Source organism: Mobula hypostoma, chromosome 3 (assembly GCF_963921235.1).
Source record: "Mobula hypostoma chromosome 3, sMobHyp1.1, whole genome shotgun sequence".
NCBI lineage: Eukaryota > Metazoa > Chordata > Chondrichthyes > Myliobatiformes > Myliobatidae > Mobula > Mobula hypostoma.
The window spans coordinates 42,846,625-42,872,391 of NC_086099.1; the positions used below are offsets into that span (position 1 = coordinate 42,846,625).

The following is a 25,767-nucleotide window of genomic DNA, read 5'->3' on the forward strand; positions in this document are numbered from 1 at the left end:
AGTGATGTGTAGGCATACCCTGCTGTAGCCTCCCGCCATTTCACAGATCCTCAGTCCCTCTCCAGCACTCGTTGTTTGAGCATTGTTCACCTCGCGTCTTGTGCGTTCGCTACTTGTGTTGTGAGCGAGAGGAAGGAGTTTAAGGCTAGTAAGGGATGGCTGGCTAGCTATGTAAAGCGCTACAGCCTTTAAGAACTTAAAGATCGCAGGAGAATCGGCATCAGCGTTCCCAGAAGAGCTACGATGGTTGTGTCTGTACTGAACATGTACAGACTTCTTCTGTCATTATTCCCTAAGCAATACAGTATAATAACTATGTACATAGCATTTACATTGTATTAGGTATTATAAGTAATCTAGAGATGATTTAAAGTATATGGGAGGATGTGCATAGGTTATATGCAAATACTACGCCATTTTATATAAGGGACTTCAGCACCTGCGGATTTTGGTATCCGTGGGGGTTCCTGGAACCAATTCCCTGCAGATACCAAGGGACGACTGTACTGTACTCATTTGCATTCCCTCTATATTTAAATAGTAATCTACCTTTTATTTTCTATCAGACAATGGGGTGACCCGTTGGGGCACCCTTTGAGAGAAGGGTAGTGCAGTCTGATGTGGCCAGAATGAACGTTAAGGGTTTCCTGAATGCTATTGGTATCGCTTTGCTTTGGAAACTGAAGTAGAAAACCTCAGTTTATTAAAGAATGACGCGTAGCAAAGCAAATATACTACTACTACTACATTGACTCAAGCCTAGGGGGCTGGTGTTGGGCACGATGACGGACTCTCCACTTCTCCCTCTCCCTCATCAGTGTGTTCAGTTCATCTACATTAGCCGCGCCGCTGTCTTCTAGGAGTGTGTTGACCATAGTCTTGGGAGGGCGCCCAGGGTTCATCCTCCCGTACTTGGGCTCCCATATGATGACTAGGCAGGCAGGTAGCTCGGGGTGGCGTAGACAGTGCCCTGCTAGTTTCAGTCTTCTCGCCTCGATTTTAGTGGTGAGCATCGATAGGTCGTCATAGAGCTCAACGTTCGTCATGTGCTGTTGCCAACTCACATCAAGAGCCATACAGAGCATTCGTGTATAGCAACCATCTAGAGACTTCCGCATCGTCTTGGTGAGTGTCCACGTCTCGCATCCGTACATGAGAATGGACTCCATGACTGCTATGAAAATCCTCTTTTTAAGCCCTCGGGTCAGGTTCGACTTCCAGATTTCCTTCATGTCGTTCATAGCCCTCCACGCCAGCGCCTTCTGTATCTTTATGTCCTTCTCCGAACTCATCATTCTTGACCCGAGGTACCTGTAGTCAAAGACTTTCTTAATGGTATCATTCTCTATAGTCTTGAGAGTACCTTTGTCGCAGTTAAACACCATGTACTCTGTCTTTTTAGCGTTTAGGTGAAGTCCAACTTTATTGCACTCAATTTCCACTTTTAAAAGCAAATATAGCTGCTCCTCATTTAACGAAGGACACTTTTGATGGCATCATTTCTGGTTTATCTGTCACCCTTGTGCCTCTCGTTGTCATTCTGGAGACATGCTGCCCTTTCATCCCCCATCTCATCATCTCTTCTGCTGTTTGTTGTTTGTCTCTGATTCTGGAGACGTGCATGCCTCACCTCCTATCTTTTTTTGTCCTGACTCTTTGATCCTGGAATCGTGTGGCCCTGGCCTCATCCGATTCTTGTTCTCTCCCTCTCCTTGCCACTTCCCGATGACGTTTGGCATCTTCTCTTGACCATAATGTCCCCCTTCCCTTTCCACGTGGCATAATTAGGCTGACCATTTTTTTTAACCCTAATTCTGGATAGAAGATGCGAAGCAGTAATACCAAAGGATGCTGATTATTCTTGATGATGTGGTTGGCGCTCTCCTAAATGGATGTGATATGGTCACCGATGTCCTTTGACTGCAGCAAAGGGTTTTATGGGTGTCTCGAAGTACGTCATTACAATAAGATTTAATTATCTCTTATTGATGGGTGGCAGTTAGATCTGTCCCAATCCTGCACATGCTGATGGTGATTTGCAGAATGTGACTCCTCAAAATAGAGCTGCCCTGCCTTTTGCTCCGGTAGGTGTCGCTGCTGAAGCTGGCCGGGCGCATGCGTCGGGCTGTCGCGTCCCGATTTCCATGATGGTGGATCGACTCTCAGGTTAAAAGGGAGCCTGTTGATTTTTGCGAATGATCAATTTTATACAAGTATATAACCCTGAATTTTGCCTGCATGCTGTAAATTAGCACATTTTAATTCAATTTAGCCAAAAAAAGTGCCGCTGTAGTGCACCGTTTGCGCTAATTGGAGGTGACAAACAGACAGACAGAGCATGAGAGTTTTAGTAGTATATAGATTAACAAAGTGCTCAATCTCACACTTGCTCATATCATATCCTTTTGCCCACTCCCTTAATCTATCTATATCGTGTTGCAGAATCACTGTATCACAATTGCAACATGCCCTCCCACCTAGTTCTATATCATCAGCAAATTTGGAGCCCTTGGCCGATGTTCATTGCTCCAGTCAGTAGTATAAACAGTGAACAACTGCTGGCCAAGCTTTGATCCCTGTGGTACTCCATCTGTTACTTCTTTCCTGTCTGAAAAGGACACATTTATTCAACTGTTTTGTAAGCAGTTTTGGGCCCCGTATATGAGAAAGGATGTGCTGATGTTAGAGAAAGTCCAGAGGAGGTCTGTGAAAATGATCAGGAAATGAGACGTTTAAAGTATGAGGAATGTCTGATGACTGTGGGCCTGTATTTGTTGGACTTTAGAAGAATGAAGGCAGATCTCATTGAAATCTGTCAACTATTGAACGGCCTTGAAAGCATGAACACATACTGAACGTTTCCTATAGTGGGGAAGTATAAGACCAGAGGGCATAGGATGTCACTTTAGAATAGAGCTGATGAATTTCTTTAGCCTGAGCGTGACGAATCTGTGGAATTCATTGCTACAGATGGCGCTGAAGGCCAAGTCATTGGCAATATTTAAAGCGGAAGTTGACAGGTTCTTGATTTGTAAGGGCATCAAAGTTTATGGGGAACTTGGTTGACAGGAATAATAAATCAGCCATGAAGGAATGGCAGGAGTAGGATCAATGGGCTGAAAGGCCGAATTCTGCTCCTGTATTTTATCATCAGATGGCCTATGCCACAGTCAGTTTTCATTCCTTTCTAACACACTTCCCCTGATACCACGGGCTTCTAGTTCATACACCATGACAAATTCCCTTTCAGAAGTCTAAGCACACTAATCAACAGTAAAAGAAGAAAAAAAAATCCTAATATGTAGCTAAGGCCTAGGCCCATCAAATAATCAATAACAATTTGTCCACAAATCAGGACAAAGTAAACATTTCCACTGTTCAATGACAATGTAATGTTGATCAGAACAATCCTGATGTTTTATTGGCTGGGTGTCTCACTAAGCAAGCGAAAGTAACGCAAATGGGCAAAGTCTCAAGATCAATTGCTGCTCTGTTCCAAATCAGTTAGTATCAGGCACCAAGGCAATAAAATATCTCTGAATAAACAGGAAAAAGTTCTTGCCTTGCTTTTAGAAATTTCTATAAATCTACCCAAAATATTTGCACACAAACTTTAAACTGCCTCACCAATGCACACAATGTTACTGAATTACAAAACAAGATGTTCCTGTATTATAACCCAAGATCAGGAAAAAATAAGAACAGAAGAATTGACTTTATATCTGAAATTAGCACATTACAGTACTGTATATTCTTGAATCAAAAGGAATTTACAACACAAATGGTGGCATTCAAATACCGCCCCTGTGCTGCCCAACACTGGGTTAACCCCCTGCCCCAGCTCTTGTTCGGTAGTCTTAAGGCACTCCGATATTTTTAATTTGATAAAATATACCAGGTACTTCATATCAATCAAAATAGGTTCATCAAAAGCTGTCCTTCTAGAGGCAAATACGAATTCATAAAAGGATGAAGCAATAAATTTACAGAAACATATAGAACTCATTAAAATGTATCTCAAAATTTCCTAACTTTCACTTTCAATACGAATAGAACATGGAGGGGATAAGATCGAATTCTTTCTGTCCAGCCTGACTGTGGAGCCTTTTTGGTGACTTCCAGACTCTAGAACAATAATGAAAAGTCTCGGCACAACTGATCAGCCTTTGTAAATGTCAAATGAAGATCGAAGAGAAGTTGAGAAGAATGGCCGCCAGCCTGCATCACTAACTCAGAGAGTGAGCAAGTGAGTCTGCTCAGTGTTTCCATTTCTGCTTCGTTTGACACGGCCAGTGGAAGATACCCACAGCCTTGCAGCAGCCAGAAAATCCATCCTACCAGAATCCCAAATACACATTCATATGTCAGTCTTCATAACTTGGAGAAAATCTGTAGATTATTAACTGACTATTAATAAAATTATTGTATTGCAATATGCATCTAAGGATCTACCAGAAACTTAGCTAATAGAATGCCGTTTCTTTGCCCAGTTTTATTTTACTGAAAAAGACACTTTTCCGGTACATCGTCTTTCTCCTTCTTAGACCTCGGCTTTTTCCAAGGAGACTGCAGGGACAACAGCAGGAAGAAAGAAGCAATCAGACACAATGGCTCAGTCAGCTTGTTGGTGAATTTGATGGACCAACTAGTCCGTTTCCTCTCATGTTCAGAAGATGTATGAGTTAGTTAGGGTCAAGAAGTTGTGGGCATGCAATATTGGCACTGGATGCTAGTGGGCTGCTCCCTGCACATCCTTGGACTCACTTGATTATTGATGCAAACAACACATTTCACTGTATGTTGAGGGACATTATACTAAATTCCATATAGATAACATCCACTGCATTACCCTCATCAAGCACATTTGTTCCCACCTCAAAATACTCAGTCGAGTTTGTAAGGCATGACCTGCTCCACACAAGCCATGTTGACGGTCCCAAAGCAGGCCATGCCTTTCCAAATGCATATAAATCCTATCCCTAAGTAGCCCCTCAAACAGCCTCCCTGCCATTAATGTGAGGCTCACTGGCCTATACTTACCTACATTTTCCCTCTTTCCTTTCTTAAACAAAGAAACAACATTTGCTACTCTCCACTCCTCCAGGACCTTGTCTATTGCTGGTGAGGATGCAAAGATCCTTGTCAAAGCTCCAGCAATCTCCCCATGTACTTCTTTCAATATTCTGGGACATATGCCATTTGGCCTTGGGGACGTATGCTCCTTCATGTTTCTCAGAAAACTCAGCATGAACTCCTTTATTTTAAAAAGTCCCAGCACATTAGCATGCCCCACTCTGTTTTAACTGGCCTCCAAATCCTTCTCCTCGGTAACTTTTCTATTCTCTATCAACATTTGAATAGATCCAATATCAAAAATTTACCTGAATCCTTCTAACTGATAATGCTTGAATGATCATGATTCTTAAAATAGCGTTCAGCTTGCAAAATGACTGATTATTGAAGTCGGGTAACAGTATTTTAAATATTTGCAAACGAAGGGGAATAAAATAATTTGGAAGTTCTCCTTGCAGAGGGTTGAATATCTAGAATTATCCACCACTGAGGGATGTTGTAGCTAGATCATTGGCCATATTTAAAAAAGTAGAAAGTTGAAAGATTAGGAGATTGGGGGCTATGGAGAACTGGAAATGTGTGCAGACAAGAGCTTGGAGAGATCAACCATGATCATAATGAATAACTAGGCAGGCTTGAGAGGTCAAGTGGCTTACTCCAGCTCCTATGTACTCAAATTTTCACTGGTGCACAAATTGTTACTGTGACATGCATCAATGAAAATAAAACCATAAAGCAATGAAAAAATAGATTAGGTTATATTTTGTAGTGGAAATTAGTTTACTTATTTATTCAAGCTTCAAAGTAGCAAAACAGAAATTTTCGGGAAACAAGCCAAGTTGTTTCACATTCTCCCTTCACATCTTTAATCTCTACAAAGATAATGACTACTTTGATATGAAGAAAACTGATTAGATCTGATGGAAAGCTGCAATTAACCAGTAGGACTTCAAACAGATGCAAAGCACGTTTAAGGAGTGTTTTAGGGTAATACAATCTGCAATCACACTACAGCAATAAAGCAACCATTCACAGATGACTTAATTTTGCTACGCTGAATCTTAGCCATAATACTGAGGAGTTTCTGAACACAAAGATTCTCAAATGTAAGTTTCCAAATTTTGCAAGAAACCCATTCCACTGGGAACAGAAAAGCCATTATCTTCTACTCCCACACCTCTAAAATAATACTTTATATATCAAAATAAAATGTATCCATAATAAATATTTATTTACAAGAATAAACCATGCAATGCATTTTCATTCTTACATTTACAGTCAATGCATTAAATAGTGTTTTATTACATTACTTAAAACCAATAGGACAGTGCAGGACGTGTGGTCCTTCCCAAAAGAGCCTTTACAGTGGCTGCACCAAGCTTTAGTGAAATCCTCAACAAAATGCCCCTGCAGCCTCAAATATGCCGGTCAGCAACATTCCTTTATGGGCCTCCAAAATAATATTGTAGTCATCAAACATGGCAAGACCTTCTTGAACAATTACTAAAATTAGGTACTATAGTTTTTTTTAGTGTCAAATAGACCACACCATCAATAACCTGTACAAAACAGGACGTGTCTTTATGGAATGCAAACTGCAAGTGTCTTTGGTGATCACCCGATAGCAATCTGCAGTGAACTGCATTTGCTCATTGGAAAGAAAAGAGCATCTCTCAGAGCACTGAGTATTCAACCAACTCAGCTTATAATTCCTACTTCAGAAATCAGCTTTAGTACTCTAAAAGAAACCAGTGATACTGCTCCAGGAAATAGCTCTGGAAGTTTGGAATAAGCCAAGATCAATAGTCATAGCACGGATGGGGACACTCTTTTTAGAAGGTTCTGGATTCAGGTCCCACCCTAGAGGAAGTCCAAGCTGAAAAAAATCTAGCATGGTTGGAAGTGTCATTGCTCAGATGAGATATGAATGTGAACAGCAAAAACAGGCATAATATTTCAAAGAGTGGTAGAGGAGTTAACTGCAATGTCCCATCACTCAACCAACATCACAATGATTTCACTATTAACCAAATGCTGATTGTGGGAACTTACTGTGAGGAAAGTGGTTAATGTGTACACGTTAAAAGTACATTTCACATCAAATACACACCAAAGTACTTCACTGCCATAAAGGCATATAATAATAATCCAAGTAATTCTCTTTTTTTCAGAAAAGTTCATGTCATCTTCAAAGTGTTAATAAAAATCACCAGTTGTACTGTGAGCACCACTCGTATCAGGACTGTGGAAGCTATCTGAATGTCAGCTCATACCTTTGATGCCCTTCGCTGTATCCAGCTCCATTCTCAGACACCTTGGTGATGTGTAGCAGTTTGACAGAGCTGCATCCTGTAGCCTGGACTGCATACACCCTTAAATATTCAATTTAATTACAGTGATTGCATCCTTCTGCAACCATTGACTTATTTAATGCAAGTTTTCTACAACTGCAGTTACTGCTGATGTACAATCAGAAAACAGGAGCAGTACCTTTCTGTCAGTCCTGGCCAAATCTACAGGTTTAAAATGCTCTCACACCACTGTACATTCTGGCATAAAATGGGTAAAAATAAAACGGGGGCAGGGACAAGATTGGCAAATTGGGTCATTGCAGGCAGAAATCAATTGCAGGCAGAAATCAATTGCAGGCAGAAATCAAGCGGCTTAAGTGTTAGCAGTTGCAGACCAGAGACCTCCCACAGTTAATGCCAATAAAGAATAAATAGTAGTCAGAGGCATGCAACTGTAAGTCATACAGAAATCTATTTGTAAAACAAGCATTCTATTTTAATTAAGTCATTAGTAAGTCCATGCCCTTCCAAACCACCATATCGCATTTACACATACCTGAAAGGTTTATAGCTCAAAGGGAGAAATCTCAAACATAACCCACAACTCACCATCTCCAATATTCTAATGTTGGCTGTGTGGTACTTTTGCTTATTTAGTAAAAACTGACCATCTGAAATTCAATCTTTGTAGAAATTTATTTAAAACTTTAAAATTAAAATTTTATATGCTTCTATTTTTCTAATAGAAAACAATTAAATGAAACAGTATTTAACACTTTAATTTTAAAAGCTTTTTTTTCCTAGTTTTAGAAATAGTAAAGCAAGTTTCACAATAATTAAACCAGTAACCACAAGTCAACACCAGAGTTTAACCTCTCCCATTTCCTCCATTCTACTAAGATTTTTGGGGTCAACCACAATTGTTCCACAGATTGTCTGAGCTACTTACAGCTGACATGGGCAGAGTAAACCCCACTGAATACAGGACAGTGGAAGTGACGGTACTGTTCCTGAATGGATAACTGATGCTTTCATCATCACAGTAAAACCCTCTTTGATAAGGTTTTATTTTGGCCACATTTAGAACACCCAGTGGCATACCAGCTGTAAGGAGGGAAAAGAAAATTTTAAGTGCACTTTAAACTGAAAACTTTACAACAGATCACATTCATGAACCCAATTTGCAAATAAAAAGAAGTTCACATACATAAGAGTTTCTGCAGGTGCTGGAAATACACATACAAAATGCGAGAGGAACTCAGCAGGTCAGACAGCACCTATGAAATCTAATAAACAGTCAACATTTTGGGCTGAGACCCTTCTTCAGGACTATCCAGATACTTCCTATAAGAGTCCATATGTTAATTTTTATTCTATTGCAACATACATTCACAGAGCATGAGCATGAGTACCAGGAGAGCAATTTCCATCCTTCAACTGGCAGGCCTTTTCAGTTTCAATGGTGAAGAGTTAACCACACTGACAAGATCATGCAGACTCTAGACAGGGTAAGGACACACCAGATTTCCTTTCCGAAAGGTCATTGGTAATTTAAGCACAGGATGATCCTCCTTACATTTTCCATCATCACCATCCACCCAAACACACAGCGCTGACGATAAGCTCCAAAGCAATGCTTCGGCACGTATTAATCAGTATCAAGTAGTTTGCTAAATGGCAAGGACCAATTCTAATATGTTGCAAAATAACTGGTATTGCTTTCTGAGATCAGGATGTATTTACCCCCAAAAAGTAAACTTGAATGGGTTGTTGCAGGATTTGAGGCTCTCTGAAATGCTTAAGGTTTAAAAGTTACATAGTCTCAGGGATCTCTCCAAGGCTAGTTATTTCTTCCATCAATTATCGTCAGTAAAAATAGATCAGTCGCGTTGATATACTTTTCAGCTGCATGACTATTTATAGCGTTCTCTATTCACCTACAAGATGCCTGCTTAGTTAGTAACTGATTACAAAATGCACATTTTACAAGACTTTCTTGATTAAGATACACAATACTTGCCAAAAAAATTCACAAGGGACTTCACATGTTAATTAATTTCTTTCATACTCTCCCAGTAACACATAATACAAAACCAAGTGTAAGTTTGTACCTAAAAGTCTCCGCTAATGTTATTCTAAATTGCTCAAAGCACGCATGCTCATGAACTAAGATAGGGAGATCTCATTATACTCCCCCTTCTCCAGTCCTGTACCACTTTCATCAATCAACTTCCCAGCTCTTTACTTCATCACTCCCCCTCCCGGTTTCACCTATCACCTTGTGTTTCTCCACCCCCCCCCCCCCACCCGCCTTTTAAATCTACTCCTCACCTTTTTCTCTCCAGTCCTGCTGAAGGGTTTCGGCTCAGAACATCGACTGTATTCTTTTCCATCAATTTCCATCTGTATTCTGGAGTTCCTCCAGCAGTCTGTGTGTGTTGTTTGGATTTCCAGCATCCGCAGATTTTTTCTCATTTGTGTAGGGAGATGCTGTAAGTTTTTTACCCCGTGCAGTAGGAAAGCATTTCCTCTTCACAAAAATATGTCATTTAAATCAGGGGCTCCTGATTGGGAACATAGACTCCTCAGTTAATGGTAGGAGTCTATGGCATTAAAATGGTTGGGAACCCCTGTGTTAGATTGACTTCCGAGGACTCTGCAATCATAGTACTCAATATAAATTAATAATTTTTTCTTTTTTTGTACTTGCAAAATTGTTGTTGACACATGGGGTGTTTATCCATCTCTGGTGTATGCAGTTCTTCCATAGAACTCTTTTATGTTTCTATTATGAGTGTCCACATGTAAACAAATCCCAGAATAGTGTACAGTATGGTGACATATATGTACTTTGATAATAAATTTACTTTGAGCTTTGTAACAATGATAGTTCAAGTTGCAATGGCACAACCGATAATCATTTAAACATCCATGATACCAGTCTTTAAGATTCCCAGTTGCTTCCTTCAGTTTTAACATCATTTAGTAATTATATCTAATTTTTGTTCAAAATTTATGTGGCCAAAGGCTGACCACATAACAACAGGAAGCAAACTTCATGGTGCATGTTTACATAAAAACTATCATAGTTTGGTTTCACAAACACTGCTACAGCATTCATTGAACCGTGTAGGGGGAACAGTTTTATCTGGTAGAGACACAAGACAAACAAGTACAAAGATATACAACTATTTGGCTAAAGTCTGAGGAAAAATCATTCCCGTTTTAAAACATGAATCAACAGATTTCCGAAAACACAACAGAGTTTGCAGATGCTGGGAATCTTGATTTCTATCATTTTCCACCACACCTCATATTCCATCTGGCTAGCATGCAACCTGATGGCATGAGCCACAATTTCTCTAAATTCCGATAATTTCTCCCCCCCTCCCTCTTCTCTGTTTTTCTATTCCACATTCTGGTTCCCCCCTCACCCCTTCTCTTTACCTCTTCCTCCTCCTTCCCTTTCTTACTCTCCTCTCCCATCATATTTCTTCTTCTCCAACCCTTTACATCCTCCACCTATCACCTCCCAGCTTTTTTCTTCATTCCCTCTCTCCCAATCACCCACCTTCTCACTCAGTTGGTCTCACCTATCACCTGCCAGCTTGTTCTCCTTCTTCAACCCACACCTTCTTATTTTGGATTCTGCCTCCTTCCTTTCCAGTCCTGATCAAGGACCCTGGCCTGAAAAATCAACTGTTTATTCCCTTCCATAGATGCTGCCTGATTTGCTGAGTTCCTCCAGCATTTTGCGCAGATTTCCTCAAATTTGGTGTGTGTAGTGAAACTGATAATTCAGAGTTGCTTTAGATCTCACAGCAGCAACTAAGTATTTAAATACACTTAATTAAATTTGGAATGCAAGGTCAAAATGCCCATAATGGAGTGTTGTAAAGAAGTCTTTTGGGAAGAAAGTTAGAGCAATACACACAAAATGCAAGATGAACTCAGCAGGTCAGGCAATATCTCTGGAAGAAAATGAAGCGTTGACATCTCAGGCAGGGACTCTTCATCAGGATCTAACCGGAATGCTGATTTTTCATTTTCCTCCTTAAATGCTGCCAGACCTGCTGAGTTCTTCCAGTATTTTGTGTGTTGTTCAAGATTTCTGGCTCCTGCAGAATCTGTTTGGTCTCAGGAAGGAAGTTTATTCCCTTTAACCAGTGTTGAATTTAGATAAAGGGCAATCCACGGGTATTATTCTCCAAATGGCTTAGCATGCCATTCAATCTTGGGACAATTAAGGATAGGCAAAAAAATCTGGCAATATTCGTGCAAAGAAATCTGCGAAAGCCACGTTGTATGATCCTGTAGAGTTCCAGCTCTGCTATCTTCACCTCCTGCTAACATCATTTGTGCATCATATATTTCTTCATTTTACTGTTGACCTAGAAAAACATATTTCCCATTTCCAAGAAATTTTGTTCATCTTGGCATCAACTCTACACAATGAGTACAGCACGTCCCCAGACCTTGGACTACATTAGCAGTTCCAAATGCAAATTCTGCTGTCTATCTTTTTCTTTATTTACTTTTTCTCAATCCTTAAAAGAGAGAAAAAGTTTGTGATCAAGGATCAGGCTGGTGAGAAGGCAATCTGGAGTTGGGGCCAGGTAATGCATGCTTCGGATGGTGAACTCCAGATCCTCAGATATCTTCCGAGTTATACCAAAGATGACCTCATACACATGTAAAGGTTAACTTCTTCGTGAATGGCCTGTGCTACTGTTGGATAAGGGCACTGTCAAAATCATATGTATGGGTACTTTCACACACAAATCATGGGCAAGCAGGACACAGATATTGTATGTTATACCGGGTTAATAGAAGTGGGTGCTCACTGACAGGCAAGGATAGTGAGTCATGTGGCCAATTTCCATGTTCTATGATTCAGGAAAAGTTACAATAGGAACTACATATTTAACAATCTGGATTTTGATTACATTCATTTATGTATTGCATAGTATTATATAAAAAGAGTTCTAAGTTTCCAACATTTACGTGTAAACTATAACAAAAGGCTTTTAATGACCATGTGGGAAAAAGAAAATCAGACCCTTTCCAGTCAACACCCAATATTTACATGCAAACGGTACGCTGGAAAACATTCAGGAGTCAGGGTTTCGGCAGACTTCACTTCATGAAACACAAGAGAATTGAGATTAATTATACTGCTTGCAGACTCATCTCCGTTTCTGATTATAGGTTGCATGGAATAAAGCATTACATTGCAGACCTAATAGTCATGCCCTGCCAATTTATTCAATGGCACCACACAGATTACTGATGTTACTTTTAATGCCAATATTTTAGCTCACAACCTTTTAGGGAAGTTCTAAATTTAAAGGAAATAATTAAAGTTCTTAAGTTTTGCAAAAACACAGTATAACAGATAGTCAATAAATACACTGTTCTTACAGAGATCAAAATTTTGTGTGCATGTTTACATACTACTAGTCCGTAAGACCATAAGACATAGGAGCAGAATTAGGCCATTCAGCCCATCAAGTCTGTGCCACTATTCCATCATGGCTGGTTCCGGATCCCACTCAACCCCATACACCTGCCTTGTCACCATATCCTTTGATGCCCTGACCAATCAGGGAACAATCAGCTTCCGTGTTAAATATATGCACAGACTTGATCTCCACCACAGTTTCTGCAGATTCACTACTCTCTGGCTAAAAAAATTCCTCCTTACCACTGTTCTAAAGGGTTGCCCCTTAATTTTGAGGCTGTGTCACTAAGACAATGCTATTTTCAATTATGGAGTATTAAGATTTCTTTCCTTTTTCAGAGATGTAATATTTGCTTTTTGGTTTGTCACAAAAATTATGTATAATTTATGTTAATTTAAGCTATTGTATTTGTCATGTTTGTAATGTATTATGATACAATTACAAAAAGCTAATTTATACATGGGCGTTTATGCACATAACGACCTATGGAGAGGAGGCAGAAGAGCTCGAGGCCTGGAGCCAGGCAAATTACCTCTTCCTTAATGTCAATAAGACAAAGGAGATGGTTATCGACTTCAGGAAAACTCACATCCCTCTCTACATCAGCACCACAGCAGAGGAAACTGAGAGCAGTTTCAAACTCCTAGGAGTACACATCTCACACAACTTCTCATGGTCCCAGAACATATCCTACACTGTCAGGAAAGCTCACCAGTGCCACTACTTTCTGAGGAGTACTATGCACGTTCATACTCACGTCATTCTACAGATGAACAACAGAGAGCTTCTTAACAAGTTGCATCACTGCATGGTACGGAAACTGTACTGTGGCAAACAGGAAGGCATGTGCAGTGGGTAGTCAAAATTGCCCAATGCATCACCGGCACCTGCATAACCAATTTCCACCAGGATCAATAAAGTATGACTATGACTATACACACCATCAAGGAAACATATACAGAAAACTGCCAGAAAGGTCCAGTTACATCAGGAAGGATTCCACCTACCCTGCTCATGGACTGCTGGTCTCACTTCCATCAGGGAGGAAGCTACATGGCATCCACACGAGGACCACCAGACTCAAATTCAGTTACTTTGGATGAGAAAGCATATAATGGATAATACTGAAAACAGTTGTGCATCTTACAACTCTATCAAATTTATGTTCTAGTCACTTCAACAGAAATTAAAAATTGGGTTATCATTATACTCCTCAATCCCAGAGCAAAAACTACCCCTCATGACAAACTGTGAAGCAATACTTCTTCATTTTAATTCTAGTAGTCTATCTGTAGTTTAATCATCAAATGGTTCTTTACCAAGTATTTTTGGAAGGGGAAGCAGATAATAGTCATAGTCACACTTTATTGACCCCGAGGGAAATTGATAATATCTCTCTATCCCTTTACTCAGCATTGTGCTCCATCCTTAACATTGCAAAAGATGGCTTACACTTCAGAATTTATCAATGATTCAGGGACATCTTGATTCCAGTAAACAGTGGAAAATGTGTACTGTACTGTCATCCTTAATGCTAACGAATGCCCCAAGACAAGCAAAAGTAATTGAAAATCTGGAGTTTATATCATGTCCCTGTTAGCTAATTTTCTTTTTTTTTAATTTTATTTTTATTTGGATAAGGAATTCACAAATATCATGTACTTTTTTCGCACATATAACCTTTTCCATTTTTTTATATGTATAAAACTATAATTATTTATACATTCTTAAGTACACATTGAGATGATATAAAAGGAAATTAGACACTTAAATAGATAATTATGTACTGTGGTAATTCTAATCTATTAGGCTAAGTAATGGTATTAGTTGTTAAGAAAAATAGTAATAATAGTTTCCATATAACTCTTCTGGACCATTTCCACTGGTCCAAAATGTTGTATGTAAGCCTATGTAACAACCATTGTAGGTGTTTATATCCTAATTTGTTCATGCTTGCTCCTGCCTGCAGACATAATTATCCAATCCCTTTGTACTTATTTACTTAATTTTTTCATTTATCCCTTTCCCAAATCTTTCCCTTTACTTGTGTTTATTCTCTATTTCTGTTAGCTAATTTTCAATTATTTCAATCAAGAAGGGCGTAAACTGGGCTGCAATTCCACTACCACCAAATTTACCCTCCCTCTCACACTTTTCTTCAGAGCCTCCAAATCAACGACTTGTTTTCTCTTTTCAGTTACTTATGATTTTGCAGTGATTTTTAGTCTGTTATGATACTATTACTCTATTCTAACATTTTAGTTTTGTTTTTGATTTCCACCTGCTTCAAAAGTGCCCAAGAAGAGCAGGGGGAGCTGCCTCAATGACTATCACCCAGTTGCACTCACATCTACGGTGATGAAGTGCTTTGAGAGGCTGGTCAAGGCCAGAATCAACTCCTGCCTAAGCAAGGACCTAAAGCTACTGCAATTTGCCTATTGCCACAATAGGTCTGGAGCAGATACCATCCCACTGGCTCACCACTCGGGCTTGGATCACCTGGGCAAGAGCAATACCTACCTCAGGCTGCTATTTATTGACTACAGCTCAGTGTCCAACACAATCATACCCTCAGTTCTAATCAACAAGCTCCAAAACCTGGGCTTGTACCTTCCTCTGCAACTGGATCCTCGACTTCCTCACCAGGAGGCCACCATCAGTGCAGTTTGGAAATAATATCTCCTCCTTGCTGCCTATCAACATAGGTGCACTCAAGAATGCATGCGTATCTAACTGTTCTACTCTCACTACACCCATGACTGTGTGGCTAGCCACAACTCCAGCGCCAACTATAAATTTGCTGATGACACAACTATTGTTGGCAAGATTTCAGATGGTGAGGAGGGGGTGTACAGCAGTGATATAAGATCAGTTGTTTGAGTGGTATTGCAACAACAACCTTGCACTCAACGTCAAGAAGGCCAAGGAATTGGATTTGGAGTTCAGGAAAAGGAAAGTCAGGGAAACACACAACAGTCCTCATCAAGCAGTGGAAAGGGTGAGCAGTTTCTAGTTTCTAAGTGTCAACATCTCTGAAGCTCTACCCTGGGTCCAACATACTGATGCAATTACGAAGAAGGCATGACAGCAATTATATTTCATTAGAGGAGAACTGGTATGTCACCAAAGACTTCCACAAATTTCTACAGATGTACCATGGAGAGCGTTCTAACTGGTTGCATCAGCATCTGGTAAGGGGAGGGGGCTACAGCACAGGATCGAAATAAGCTGCAAAAAGTTGTAAACTCAGCCAGTTCCATCATGAGCACTGGCCTTCCCAGCATCGAGGACACTTTCAAAAGGTGATCCTTCAAAAAGGCAGTATCTGTCATCACCCAGGACAAGCCCTCTTCTCATTGCTACCATCGAGGAGGAGGTACAGAAGCCTGAAAACACACACTCAACATTTCGACAACAGTTTCTTCTCCTCGGCCATCAGACTTCTGAATGGACACAGAACCCATGGAACCTACCTCACAATTTTCTTCTGCTCTCTTTCTGCACTGCTTTCTTAATTTTTTAAAATATATATATATATATCCTATTGTTATTTAGTTTTTAAATTATGTACTGCCACAAGTTAAGAGATATCACAGCATATCTCACAACAGTCTGTAAGAAGTTTGCATGTACATTCCCCCTGTGAACAAATGGGTTTCCTCCGGGTGTTTCAGTTTCCCCCCATAGTCCAGAGACATACCGGTTGGTAGGCTAATTGGTCATTGTAAATTGTCCCGTGATTAGGCTAGGGTTAGATTGGGGTTTACTGGGCGGCGCAGCTCGAAGGGGGCAGAGGGGTCTATTCCGCATTGTATCTCAATAAATAAATATATCAATGTTATTAAAACTAATCATGATTCTGATTCTTGCCCTAAAATAACCCTATTGGAAGTGGAACAAACAAAAAGGAACCTAAACTGAGAACAACATTATGTGAAAAATGAGTTTCTCCCTATGGTTCTCCCTATTACATCAATCACTTTCGTTTTTTCATTTATGGTTGTGCCTAGATTGAGGTGAATTGTATTTGTTATTTCCCATACTTTACATTTAGAATGTAATAAACAATAACTATAAATGAGCTTAACTCCATTTTTGTGCAGATCAAGTATACACCAACTTCCTGAATACATCTCTAAAAAAAAAATTACTTCCCTTAATTGTAGAAGTACATTCCCATAGTTTTGTTCTGGACCCTTTACAGTGTAAAAGTACCTTATTTATTCCATTAACCTTTTGCCTGCTCGCATTTGGTCATGCATCTCCCTTAGGCTAATTTGCCTTTTCTTTCCAACACTAGCTACTAATAGAAGTTTTCTCCTTACTGAACATCATTGCATTGCAATAAAATTGATTCCAGATGGGATATTTCAGCCACTTTGACTGATTGGTAACCAACTTATGTCTAATTATCTTATAAAGGAGACATAGCTGGCAGTTTGTGCTCACCTGGAACCGATTTGTTGACACGAGCGGTAAAACTAAACTGTTGAGTGCATGCGATGGTGAATACACTGGAGATTTTTACTTAGTGTATTGGATGTAGCAACAAGATCCTCCCATAGAATGAAGTTGAATTTCTCCACACTGAGCAGCTTATTGTTCAGAAAACATGGCTAAAGATTTCCTTAATGAATAACAAACTGATATACTTTTGAAATGAAATATTGATGTCCTGATGATGAACTTTTTTAAATATGACTCTTCCTGGCAATTTGGAGAAATTAATTTCTCAAAGTCCCTTCGTTATAAGAAAAAATTTGAAATTAATTTCCATGCCAGCTGCAGCATTCTGGAAGGGAAGTATTCTGTTCTCATGAACTGATTTCTTTAATGTCAAACACCACAGGATGGAAGATTTTTTTTTGGCTGTGGTGGCAGTGGGAACACTGAACTGATCGTAGACTACTTCTACAGGGACCTTAATCAGATACTAAAGGTTAAAGTTTTTCATTAAACCACACATACAATTTTCTCTAACTCTAAACTGCTACCCAAAATAATAACGAGACAACAAAACGTCTTTAATACTGCTTAATTAGTAAGATGCACAGAAACTTAATGACAAATCATTTTTCATTTGGATTGAGTGGTTAAACTATTTGGCTTGACCAGCATTACAAGCCGTTGTCAGACTGCAGCCGATGGTGCTAACACTGGCTAAATGAATGATTGGCAAAAATGTCAACAAAAACAGGTCACTTTGTACATCTCCATATATAAAGGAAATGAATGTTGATCTTATTCCAAGTTACAAGATATTCAGTGTTGCTCAATGGAGAGAATCATTCATAAATATGAAATATTAAAAGATAACTACAAATAAGTTGGAAAGTTAAGTGTGGTTGGTTACAGCATAACAGGACTTCTGTTACTGCTAGGTGGTGATTGCACGCATTAAAAAAAATGTAGATTTTTCTCGCTGCATTAAGAATTCCACGTAAGCACCTGAACAAACACTTTGGAGTTAATTACTGCCGTGACCTGAACCTTCGACTCTACTTCAACAACTTTTGAGGTTCAACATCTGGTTTTGGAGTTTGATTGGTTCGAGGCAGCTTAGCTCAAACTGTCTCTGCAATCTAATCGGGAACGAATTTAGTCAACCTGTCAGGATGTGCAAAGACAAACTTCTTATTCCCTTATTAAAATCACCTGCAAGTTTTAAACAGACATAACCCAACAACAGAACCACGCTGTCACACATTATTATAGTATAAACATCACTCCAGTTAACCACAAAATAAAGTTGCCTCGGTTTCGCATGTGTTAAAATAGTGAAGTGTGGGAGCGTACGAGTCATTCTTTACTCAGGCAGCAACTTAGCATTGACACGCTCTGTGCCAACCTACATCAGGGTTGGTCCCAGCACTACATGGCACCCTAAACACGAGGAATTCTGCAGATGCTGGAAATTCAAGCAACACACATCAAGGATGAAGGGTCTCAGCCCGAAACGTCGACTGTACCTCCTCCTAGAGATGCTGCCTGGCCTGCTGCGTTCACCAGCAACTTAGATGTGTGCTACATGGAACCCTAATGCTAATGGAAAGTCCTAAATCACTTTAAGAATCCAATTGTGAAATGTGTCAGCAGACAATGCTTGTTTAGTATTCCTCAGCGTCACATGTAGCTGCCAAATGCAGACAAGCTTTAAGAGTCAAGGAGCAAATATGTCCTTACAGCTCAAAAGGAGTCACACTTTGCTATCTGCTGTCCTTCTACTGGGAACTTGCCTCGGGACTGTTGCCTGTGGACAGTTCCCACCACTTTAACAAGTTTCTACCAGACAATAGTGAACAATCTAAAGTGTTACAATGCTGGTAACATTTATAATTCTCGCATTAGCAATTTATTTTTATTTTGAAATGAAGCATTTAGTGGTTTTCCTGCTTCTGCAGTCTGACACTGATCTATAATGTTGGTCAGGCCTAATGGTTAAAACCACTCGATCCCAGTGTAAATCAAATGCCATTGTATTTCTTTGCACCTTAAAAATTAAGCAGAATTTAAAACTTGTTTTTTGGTTTTGCTTGTTTGGGTAACAGGTTAGAATTACAGAACGTTATTTGGTTTAATAAAAAAATTGCAAGCTTTAATATCTGATTGCAGGCTGCTTTTTGACCTGCTATTGTTCATACAACCACTTTCACAAACACCACTGATCTTCAGAAAGCTAAAAATAAAGTAAGAGTACTTCTTTCTTCTCTTCCTCCCTTGCCTCTTAACACTCATGTGCTTCTTGCTTTTTCTTGATCTGATGAAAGGTGGGGACTGATTTGAAATGTCACTCTTTCTGTCCTCAGATGCTGCCTGATCTGCTATGTATACTCTAGCAGTTTTTGTTTTATCAGATTTCCAGCATCTGAATTGTTTTATATTTGCACCGCAACACTATGGTCCATCACTCTTTCATCACTGAATTCACTTCAAAGTAATCTGTAGTTATAAAATAGTACAGCACAGTACAGGCCCTTCGGCCCACAATGCTGTGCTGACCCTCAAACCCTGCCTCCCATATAACCCCCCACCTTAAATTCCTCCATATACCTGTCCAGTAGTCTCTTAAACTTCACTAGTGTATCTGCCTCCACCACTGACTCAGGCAGTGCATTCCACGCACCAACCACTCTCTGAGTAACAAAACCTTCCTCTAATATCCCCCTTCAACTTCCCACCCCTTACCTTAAAGCCATGTCCTCATGTATTGTGTAGTGGTGCCCTGGGGAAGAGGCGCTGGCTATCCACTCTATCTATTCCTCTTAATATCTTGTACACCTCTATCATGTCTCCTCTCATCCTCCTTCTCTCCAAAGAGTAAAGCCCTAGCTCCCTTAATCTCTGATCATAATGCATACTCTCTAAACCAGGCAGCATCCTGGTAAATCTCCTCTGTATCCTTTCCAAAGCTTCCACATCCTTCCTATAGTGAGGCGACCAGAACTGGACACAGTACTCCAAGTGTGGCCTAACCAGAGTTTTATAGAGCTGCATCATTACCTCGCGACTCTTAAACTCCACCCCTCGACTTATGAAAGCAAACACCCCGTAAGCTTTCTTAACTATCCTATCTACCTATGAGGCAACTTTCAGGGATCTGTGGACATGTACCCCCAGGTCCCTCTGCTCCTCCACACTACCAAGTATTCTGCCATTTACTTTGTACTCTGCCGTGGAGTTTGTCCTTCCAAAGTGTACCACCTCACACTTCTCCGGGTTGAACTCCATCTGCTACTTCTCAGCCCACTTCTGCAACCTATCAATGTCTCTCTGCAATCTTTGATAATCCTCTACACTATCTACAACACCACCAACCTTTGTGTCGTCTGCAAACTTGCCAACCTACCCTTCTACCCCCACATCCGGGTTGTTAATAAAAATCACGAAAAGTAGAGGTTCCAGAACAGATCCTTGTGGGACACCACCAGTCACAATCCTCCAATCTGAATGTACTCCCTCCACCACGACCCTTTGCCTTCTGCAGGCAAGCCAATTCTGAAACCACCTGGCCAAACTTCCTGGATCCCATGCCTTCTGACTTTCTGAATAAGCCTACCATGTGGAACCTTGTCAAATGCTTTACTAAAATCCATATAGATCACATCCACTGCACTACCTTTATCTATATGCCTGGTCACCTCCTCAAAGAACTCTATCAGGCTTGTCAGACACGAACTGCCCTTCACAAAGCCATGCTGACTGTCCCTGATCAGACCATGATACTCTAAATGCCTATAGATCCTACCTCTAAGAATCTTTTCCAACAGCTTTCCCACCACAGACGTAAGACTCACTGGTCTATAATTACCCAGACTATCCCTACTACCTTCTTTGAACAAGGAGACAACATTCACCTCCCTCCAATCCTCTGGTACCATTCCCGTGGACAACAAGGACATAGAGATTCTAGCCAGAGGCTCAGCAATCTCTTCCCTTGCCTCGTGGGGCAGCCTGGGGAATATTCCGTCAGGCCCCGGAGACTTATCCGTCCTAATGTATTTTAACAACTCCAACACCTCCTCTCCCTTAATATCAACATGCTCCAGAACATCAACCTCACTCATATTGTCCTCACCATCATCAAGTTCCCTCTCATTGGTGAATACCAAAGAGAAGTATTCATTGAGGACCTCGCTCACTTCCACAGCCTCCAGGCACATCTTCCCACCTTTATCTCTAATCAGTCCTACCTTCACTCCTGTCATCCTTTTGTTCTTCACATAATTGAAGAATGCCTTGGGGTTTTCCTTTACCCTACTTGCCAAGGCCTTCTCATGCCCCCTTCTTGGTCTTCAAATACCCAACAAAACTAATCCCTCTGCCTACACAATGTCCATATTCTCCAATGTCTTGCACATTCAAGTGCCTATGTAAGAGCCCCTTCAATGCTTCTGTCCTAGTTGTCTGTGGGCCACCACCAACCTGGTCGCACATTTCAGGCACCCACCACTCTGTGTAAAAAACCTTGCCCTACACATCTCCTTTGAACTTACACACTCTCACCTGGCGTGCACACCAACACTATCAATGGTCCTCCCATTAAAAGTGTGCTGTCCCTTTACATATGATCGCCTTAAATGCAACACTTCACATTATTCTGTTTTCCTTCTTCACCTCCTAACGTGGTCTCTGGTGATCTTAACTCATTGTCTATCACACTCCCCTCCCCCAGGAGAATCTGGAAAGAGGGGGAAACTTCTGCATTTCAATCTCAGTACAAAAACATCTTATTGAGTTTCACAGGATGAAAGTAATTTCACAAATTCCTTTAATGAGCTTTTCTCTTTCTTCATTACACTCAAAAAAAAGACTACAATCAAAATCATAAAATCTTTATCTATACCCTTTGTAGAATTTGGCATGAGTGACAATTGCACTAGTCCTTTATTGTTGTGAAGGTCCATGGGCTTGCCCACAATCAATCCCTCATACACGGAGCACATCTACTGAAGGCTGTTCTATCGCCTCTAAAGCTCTTCCTATAATCAGCGCCTTGCCCCCTTCATCAACAATCCCTCTTTGTGATAACAACATTCATGTATACAAGGTTGTGGTTAGCATGCACAGTAATTCAACTCAGCCCTACGTTTTTCAACCATTGCATATGACTTGTATCACACGTTCAGAAAGATATCCAACACCTGATTGTCAAGCCCTTCCCGTGGTTAAATACCGGAAAGATCAAAGCCAGAACACATCGAGGGTTAGCTGGCTAGTCTGTAGAAAATCAATACTGTAGTAACAACAGCATGTCCTAAACTCCATTACTGTACCTGCACTTCGCTGCATGGAAGTCAGGAAAGAGGTGGAGAGCAGATTCATGCGTATTCACTCTCTCGCTCTGCCCTTGTCTAACCATTGTATGTGAGCACTCAGCTTTATCTAGTGCATCCAGCAAAGCCTCATTCCTTCTGTTGGATTCTTGCTTCTTAAATTTTAAGTATTCTTCACACCTGCCTATCACCTGTCCCTGGGTTCTCTAGGCCACTCTCCTCTCTTATCAGCTTTCTTGCTCTCCAGCCCTTTATCCTTCCTACCGACCTGGTTTCACCTATCACCTTCTGGCTATCTTCCTTCCCCTTTCCCCTTCCTTTCCAGTCCTGAAGTAAGGTCTCAGCATGACATTTTAACTGTTCCATTTCCACAGATGCTGCCTGACCTTCTGAGTTCCTACAGCAGTTCTGTCTGTGGTCTTTAAGCTTCTTTCTTCCTCTTGACAGGATGTTTCACACCTCTTATCAACTATGGGACCTTCACCCTACCATCCTTTCCCTGCCTCAATGGGACAAACCTATCCAGAACCCCCAGCAAGTGCTTCCTAAGTAATCTCGATTTCTGTTGTGCATTTTCCTGAGTACATCTGTTCCTCACATACTCCCCAATTCCTGACTAATAGCAGCTATAGTAAAGGTCTGGGAGTTGTAGTCACTGTCTCCGAAATGCTCTCCTACTGAGAGGTCAGACACCTGATCTGCTTCATTGCCTCGCACCAAATCCAACTTAACCTCTCCTCTAGTCAGTCTGTCTACATATTGTGTCAGGAATTCGTCCCGGACATCCCTAACAGATTCCATCCCATCCAGACCTTTTGCACGAAGAGGTGCTAATCAATATTAGGGAAGTTGAGTCCCCCATGACAACGACCCTGTCATTTTTGTACCTTTCCAAAATCTACCTTCCAATCTGTTCCTTGCTGTCCCTGTTGCTACTGTGGAGTCTATAAAACACTCCCAATAGAGGAATTGCTCCCTTCCTATTTTTGGCCCACAATGACGCAGTAGTCACTTCCTCCATGTCATTGTTTGTTGCAGCTGTGATATTATCCCTGATGAGTGGTCCATGACACCACTCACACCACCTCTTTTATCTCCTTCCCTGTTCCTTTTGAAACATCTAAACCCCAGAACATCCAGCAGCCATAACTGCCCTTGTGACAGCCAAGTGTCCGTAATGACCACAATGTCATAGTTTCATGTACTTACTTATGCTCTAAGTTCATCACCCTTGTTACTGATACTGCTTGCATTAAAATAGGCACACTTCAACCCATCGCACTGACTACAATTTTTCTTTATCAACTGCCTATCCTTCTTCACAGACTCCACACATTGCACCTACATGTACACCAACTGTCCCATCCCCTGACCTATTGGACTGGATACCAAACCCCTGCCCAAGCAACTCCAGCTCATGAATGTGCAGGAAATAGAAGGATATGGACATTTTGTAGGCAGAAAGGATTAGTTTAATTGCCATTTGATAATAATAAATTGGCATCATGGGCCAAAGAGCCATTTCTTATGCTGTACTGTTCTATGTCTAGGAGAATGTTTGTGCCATTTTTGATTATTTATACAATTGAAACATGTGGCAATGAAGAATGGGAATTTGAATGAGTCAGATAATGATCATTGGACTTAGAACCCTACAGGATGTGAGTGTATACATTTGAAAATAATAAAACCGTGGTATGGAAAGCAGCTATACAATGACTATTATTACCATTTTTCTTAACAACTAACTTCATTACTTAGCCTAATAGGTTAGATTTACCACAGTACATAATTATCTATTTAAATGTTTATTTTCCTTTTATATCATCTCAATGTGTACTTAAGAATGTATAAATAATTGTAGTTTTATACATATAAAAAAATGGAAAAGGTTATATGTGTGAAAAAAGTACATGATAATTGTGAATTCCTTATCCAAATAAAAATAAAATTTAAAAGAAAGTTTTAAAGTTCAGAGGAAATCCTCAGAATGCAAGTGAATATTTACTTAGCATGGCATAGAAGCAGTCCATTGAGTCCATAACACCTCCCAACAGAGCAATCCAAACACCTCCTCCCTTCACTTTTTCTGTGACCATCAGTTGGTCCTTTTATTCTCCTGGTACTTGCATATACTCAGGGGCAATTTCCTGCAGGCAAATAACCTCCAAGTACACCTTTGGGATGCAGGGGGGGGGGGGGGAAAAGCAACAGGCAGGATTGAGGAGCCACAAGGCTCTACAAAGACAGGCTCTACCAAATCACAAGATTCAATCGTAATTTTTTAAAGAATTTTATTTTTATTTTATTTAGAGATGCAGCACAGAATGGGCCCTTCCACCTCAACACCCCTAGCCTAATTGTAGGACAATTTACAATAACTAATACAATAACTGGTCTGTCTTTGGACTGTGGGAGGAAACCAGAGCACCCAGAGGAAATCCACACATTCACAGGGAGAACGTACAAACTCCTTACAGAAGGTCTTAGAACTGAACTCCGAACTCCTACTGTATGCTATGCTACTGTGGGCACCTTGAAGGAAGTGGTTCCACATACGTGAGAAACCCTGAATATAGGATAATTCAATAATTCAGTCCTGTAAAAACATACTTACAATACAAGGACTGGTGCAGGAAAAACAAATCACTTTTGGCAAATGCACAGCACATGTTCTGATGTGGATTGTATGATCAAAACAAAAATGGACACGGAGAAATATTATGCAGATCAACAGGTTCATACATGGGTTAGGCTTGTCACCTGGAAAAAATAATGCCAGAGTCGTTCTTTGTCCAAGTTTGTTCATTCTGTACAGAACTTTTAAGATTAGGATCTTGGAAAAAAAGTTTCCATTGCAAGATTATGCTTTCTCATAAAATAGAAGTGTCTGATTTCATCTGCATGTTTATTCTAATCTAAATCATATTTAAAATGTATACCTCTCTTGAATCAGTTAAAGAGTTTAGCATTATTTTATTATATTGAAATTCACATTGGTAAAGGTGTTTGGAATAGATGAGATGACTGGAAACAAACTCATTCGTAAGGCCAGTGATGTTGTGAGGATGGAACTGGACTCTCTGACGGTGGTGTCTGAAAAGAGAATGCTGTCTAAGTTGCATGCCATCTTGGACAATGTCTCCCATCCACTACATAATGTACTGG

The 25,767-nt window shown here is 40.3% G+C and overlaps 1 protein-coding gene across 2 annotated transcripts in view; it reads right to left on the bottom strand.

Moving 5' to 3' along the window:
• Positions 1-25,767, bottom strand: part of plpp1a (phospholipid phosphatase 1a) — a 110,037-nt gene that overhangs the window by 71,338 nt on the left and 12,932 nt on the right. Inside the window, exon 2 of one of the 2 annotated variants that reach the window (XM_063042930.1) lies at positions 8,314-8,468. The exons of the other annotated variant lie outside the window; for it this stretch is intronic. Coding sequence (XP_062899000.1) covers positions 8,314-8,468 — 155 coding nt within the window. The remainder of the gene's footprint in view (positions 1-8,313; positions 8,469-25,767) is intronic. 2 annotated transcript variants of the gene reach the window in all.